Genomic DNA, 6,000 nt, shown 5'->3' with positions numbered 1-6,000 from the left:
AATTGTTAATTAAAAACAGCACCCCCTGTTGGTACTCTAAAGATAGGGATATTAGGGACATAGGGACATAGCTGTTCCTTGGAGTGGTTGCACCACTCAAAAAGGTCCTTGTCACTAGGACTGCAATTATTTGCTAACCTGTGAATAGTGTGTAAACATGTCCTTACACCAATATCGATATTAGTGGTGCTAGCTTTTGTCAAGGGTAAATCAATAGTAATATATTATTATAATACTTAAGTAATAAGTCGTCATTTCACTTTCCTCCAATTAAGCTCCTAGCAACAGAAAGAAGACAATCATGCATTATGCCTATATTTATGCTCATCTCTACTGAACAACCAAAGGTTGTACTAAATTCAACATAGCCTTTCAGTGGTTTTTAAACTTTTGTGCCCAAGACACAAATCAAAATCTCAAGGCACACCTGTATGATATCCATGCAAAATAGCCTCTATAACACGTGTTATAACTCTTTCACTCTGTGAAAGTTATTTACTATTGCCAAATTTGTGTGTGTGTGTGTGTATATATATATATATATATATATATATATATATATATAAATATATGTGTGTGTGTGTGAGACAAAACCCAGAGGCATACCTGGATGTGTGCCTCTGCAAACTGCTGCTATAAATAATGACGCAAAAACATATGAATTTGAACTCAGTCCTTTACTTTTTTATTCCCATAAACAACAAAAGGATCTGCAATGCAGAGAATTCCAGACATTCTTCAGCAATGGCAACAGACAGCTTGCCATTTCACAAATTAAAAAAACACCCGACCTTTAAAGTCATATGCAGCTATTTAACAATATTTACACTGGTAAAAAATAATTGCAAATCAAACCCAGACGGCTCTAATTCAGAAACCATCTCAGCATGAACCACTGAGAGCAGTAGGACGCTCATGAAAAGTGAAACACTACCAAAACAGACACTTAAAACATGAGACGGAGGCCACGGAGCTCTCTTATACGACCAAATCTATTCCATTTCAACTAATGCATGTCAATCTTCTGTTCCCATTAATACATATTTGCCATTGATATTTGTGCTTGAAAGACACTTTCCACAAAACATTGTTCCACGACCCCACCCAATAAGACTTTACACATTCTCTTTGTATATCCAGTCAACATTGCACAACCCTAATACCATTACGCTCCATAAACCATATTACAAATACCATTTTGGACACTGAAAGAGGTAACCTGACATAAACACCGGTGACAGAAATAAGATCACCCCATCTTAACCGCTTTATACCTATTTTGGGCATATCACTGTAGGCAAAGAATGTCACCTTCAACTATAATGATTTTCACCTCCAACATGCCCAAAATAGCGTTAGTTGTTAAGAGATCTATGCAAGTGAATGGTGAGCTCCAAGAACTTAATCTCACCTGCAGTGACAAGACACCAAATGTTATATATTTAGTAACTAGTAACATATTTTGTGTCTTGTTCAATTAATGAGTTCCTGTTGTGATGAATCTCTTTGTGGCTGTGGCTCCTTTTTACTGCAAACTGTGTGAATGTTGTGAGTAAAAAGGACTTGCATTCAGAGTACTCTGTCAGGACTGTCCAAATATTAAGCACAGCCTTGCATAACAATGTTTGATTTATGGTGTTTTTTAAGTTATATAGGGGCTTTTCCTAAAATGCTCTATGCATATTGTGACTGGCAGAACAAAACAGTACATGGATGAATGAGTTTTTGAAGTCTACACTGGTATTTCGGAATGGCTAGGCTACATAACTGTACAAAAATGAGTTGTGCTGGGTTAGAATACTGTCATTACTAACAAAGATGGTCTTTAAAATAAATACTTTAACATGAATACAAAGACAAAATAGTATATTCTCCGCTGACATCCTGTTTTTAGCATAAAGCATCATCAAGATGGGACATGATTACGGTGTGGAGAAAGGGTAGGATGGAGCGTGCACACCTTGTTGGGACATGATTACGGTGTGGAGAAAGGGTAGGATGGAGCGTGCACACCTTGTACTACTATTATGCTATGAAGTCGACTAGGCCATTCACTCCAGAAACAATCAGAGGCAAAGGGTGTGAATAAGGCAGGTTATAAAAACAGAACATAAATGTCTACCACTCTGGACAACACAACACCAGCAGTATGGGTCAACATAAACCTTAAAGACACAATAAGTTAAAACTCACATAAACAATAGGGAATCACTTGGCTCCTTTTAAAACCCACCCGTCAGTCAAAAATAAACAAAGAAGAGGAAAAAGAAGTTTGTAGTTCTTAGAAATTAGAATATAAACTCACAGTCCGTCAAGAGTGTAACAGTGAAGAAATCCAAAATTCCCTTCTCTTTAAATATCAAATCAAAAAACTCAATGAAAATGTATATACACAATTATGTACAAGTAGTGAAATAAAAGAAAGATATATTTACATACATCAGTCCCTGATCGATTAAGGCGAAAGTGCTATATGTGTGCAGCTTGTGCACATTACATGTAGGCTGCTTTTGCACTTGAATATTCCTCAGCTTGCAAAATGCAAAAAAAGAAAAGAAAAAAGCTGTTATACACAAACACTCAAGGCCCCTGCACTCACTGGCGTAGCGGAAACCCCTGTGTTGCACTATGATAGGCTGCTACATGGTGATAGTCAATGCCCCCCTGTAGTAAAATACCGCACTACGATTTTGCTCACTATTGAAATAGTGATTGATGATGTTTAATTATCAGTATCTCGGTTCATGTAGGGTTGAAGCAGCTGCTTGACGATGTCTACGTGTTCGATGGAGATGCTAATAATGGCACCGGTGTGCAGAGACTCTCCTCGCACTAGAGATGGACAGGCAGGGTTCAGAGCCACTGGACGTAGAGGAGACGAAACGGGCATATTATAGACAGGACTGATATCGATATCGAGACCTGGATTTATACTTAGTTGCGTGTGGTATAGCACACCGAATAGATCTACATGTCTACATGTCGATACCATAACTTAACACCAGAGAAGTGAGCAGCGAGCAGATCTAGATCTCTACAGATCCAGCTACTAGTTATTTTTTGGTTTCTTGTTGTTGCAGGTAGTTGCTGTGGTAGATTCATATAAGACAGACTATGATAAAAATGGGTGCCATCTTGTACATATGATGTGGATAGTGGATACGACTATTCTTCCAAAGCAAATAGCTCACAATAGTAAGCTATTGTGTGAACAAATCGTGTGTGCAAGTTGTGTGAATCACTCATCTGTGTGTGGGTGTACTGTGTGATGGCAAAGAAGTTGATAGTAGTGGTGTGTATTGTGCACATATAGGGGGCGGGACCTGCCGAATTGCACTATGCCAGTGCTTGCACTACTGTCCTTTTGTATTCTAACATAAAACTAAGACGTTTTAGCATCTAGAATAAAACTAGCCTTTTATTAAGCAATTTCTCGCTTTTGTTTGTTTTTGTCTTTTGTTTTAAATATATAAAAGCAAGTGTAGTATATACATAGTAGTAGAGCTCCTCTGAGCCTGTCCAAAACCTAAATGACGTGGCATCGTACGACGGGAAAGGCAGACCTACAAGTTCACGATGCGTTGCCTCCGCGATATGTTGTCAGCTTGTAGGTCGGCTATTTGCGGCGTGCAACCATGTATGGGCTTATGCTTCTTCAAAAGCCCTCCTGGGACTTTCTGTAATGCCCGCTTACCCCGAACGTGGATTTAGGGTAGTCTCTCAGGTGCCCAGTGTCCAGACCAGATGCCAGGTCACCAGACCAGACCAGTGTGACGGTAAGAGTGGAACCACAGTGTTTCAGAACTCAGAGCATGCCAAAGCCCTCGCTGCCCTCACTGATGGCCAGCTTCAGCATCTTGTGCAGTTCTTCATAGGAGTCGTAGGTAGGGAGGCACAGCTGGTTAAAACTACAAAGAAATAAGAATATAACAGACTGGTTAAAACTACAAAGAAATTGGAAGACAACAGACACTATGGACATTTAATTTACAATTATCCATTGTGACTTACAAAGTGCAAAGATAGTTCAAATACACTCCCGTTAGTATGACTTCTTCACCATTTCGCAACATTGCACATGCAAAGTATGTAATTACGAGATATTGGGTGCCATTTGGATCTGAAGAGAAGATGTGATAAAGTCAGCCTACATGTAAGATGGATTTGTAGACCAATATTGGTCTAGCTTGTTTTTCTTTATTGCATTTCACGACCCTGTGTACAATCTGGTAACAAATAAACTCACTCCCAGGGCAGGCTGAAGTAACCTTTACCCTCATAATTTATGCGTTGGACTCTGAGCTGCGAGCTCGTACATCTGCTATTGAACATTTTTGAAAAATCTTTTTTGAATTATCTTTATTTTACACAAATCTTTTATTCTGGGGAGGGGGGGGGGGGGGTCCCTGGCACAACATTTTCAGATGGGGGGGGGGGGGGGGGGTGTAGGCTATCATTTTGGAGGTCATTGGCATGAAAAGGTTTGAGAACTATTGATTTACAGTAGAAGGCATAGAATCGGCCACATGTCTTAATGGGTTAATGTCATTTGAGCTGTGTATCAATTAATCTTACTGCACAAACTATGTGAGATAACCTCGCCCGCAGTGAGCTTGCTTATGCATCCCAGCTCACCAGGTGTGTGCGGTGGGCAAGGTGCTGTGTGTGGGGGCGGCGATGATTTGGAAGGAGGGGCAGAGGGTGTTGAAGCCCCCCGGGGGGAGCTGGGAAGAGCCTGTGGTGAACTGCAGCAGACGAGCCAGCTCCTCCTGTGTGAAGCTGGACACCACGGCCCAGAACCACTTCATCACCTGCGACAAGACAACAACACACTTTAGTACTCACACACCCATACGAACTGGGATGCACGATTTAAATTGGTCATATCATCAGTATCAGGAAATACCGGCAATACTGGAGTTGAAAGTGATATCAAACTTAACTATGGTAATGTTTATGTTTGAATGTGATGCTGAAAAAGATTTGTGTGATGGTGAAGGCTGCAGATTCAGGGCAGTATTATGCGTGTCTTAAGTACCAGGTCTTATTACTTAACTTAAGACCTGGAGGCGTGATCAAGGCCATTTGGCTATTCTGAGTGGCCAAACAGCATTGACCACGCCTCCAGGTCTTAAGTTAAGTAATAAGACCTGGTACTTAAGACACGCATAATACTGCCCTCAGTGTTTTCTGGAGAAGCTTTAAAAAGGGTCAACAAGTTGGAAAAATTGTTAATCAAAAACACTACATTATAGTTGTTTGAACCAATGTGTGCATTGGTAGGCCTAATAAATGAGGTAATAAGAATGCACAGGTTTTTTTATAAGTCAGCATCTGCACATGGAATCACAGTTAATGTACAACATGTGCAAGTACATCAATTGCAATATCCGTATTAGTCAGTTTGACCATGCAATTAATCAATAGTGCTTCCATGGATATGAGATCATGGCAGAGGAGACATTTGTAAAACCCCATTTAAAAAAATAATTCATAGTGGTTTAGCAAAGGATTATATTGAAAAAGAGTACAGAACATGTTCTAGACACTGGAAGGCAAACCGGAGCTGGAACTTTGATGTAATGCATTCAAGAAATTCAGAGTAATAAACAAGCTTATTTTGTAATTATTGCCAGTTGCCACCATGGTCAAATAATGGGTTCAGGAAAATAAAAGAAGACATGTGGTTTTATGATCTCGTTTTTCAATCTGCAAACTATATAATTGTATTTAGATACTAAAAGGGTACAGTTGACTGTGTATACTCTCTTCTTCACCCATACTTCCCAGGCAGAAACTTCTACCACCATAAAATGATAGTGTACTGTGTGAATCTTGAAAAACAAAAACAAAAATAATAGTGCTTGTATTTTCGTGAACTTATTTGAACTGATAATTCAAAGATAGTGTTTCTGCATAGGTTTGTCAACCAGGAACTTGGTCTTCAATGCAATCAATCAAACGTTCAGCTGTAGTTTGCCTCCAGTGCTTTGGATATGA

At 39.6% G+C, this 6,000-nt stretch overlaps 1 protein-coding gene across 2 annotated transcripts in view; it reads right to left on the bottom strand.

Moving 5' to 3' along the window:
* Positions 1–662: 662 nt before the first annotated feature.
* Positions 663–6,000, bottom strand: part of arel1 (apoptosis resistant E3 ubiquitin protein ligase 1) — a gene marked incomplete at its 5' end in the record, with an annotated part of 18,989 nt that continues 13,651 nt past the window's right edge. The window contains 3 exons of one of the 2 annotated variants that reach the window (XR_013792291.1): positions 663–1,960; positions 2,014–3,908; positions 4,636–4,811. Coding sequence is in view for 1 of the 2 variants with exons in the window: in XM_079528305.1 (XP_079384431.1) it covers positions 3,806–3,908; positions 4,636–4,811 (279 nt within the window). Of the gene's footprint in view, positions 3,909–4,635; positions 4,812–6,000 lie in introns of both variants that reach the window. The other variant, XM_079528305.1, reaches the window with a different exon arrangement.

This window comes from Electrona antarctica (assembly GCF_951216825.1).
Source record: "Electrona antarctica genome assembly, chromosome: 18".
In the NCBI taxonomy this organism is placed as follows: Eukaryota; Metazoa; Chordata; class Actinopteri; order Myctophiformes; family Myctophidae; genus Electrona; species Electrona antarctica.
The sequence above is the reverse complement of the archived record's forward strand: the minus strand, read 5'-3'. Positions and strand labels throughout refer to the sequence as shown.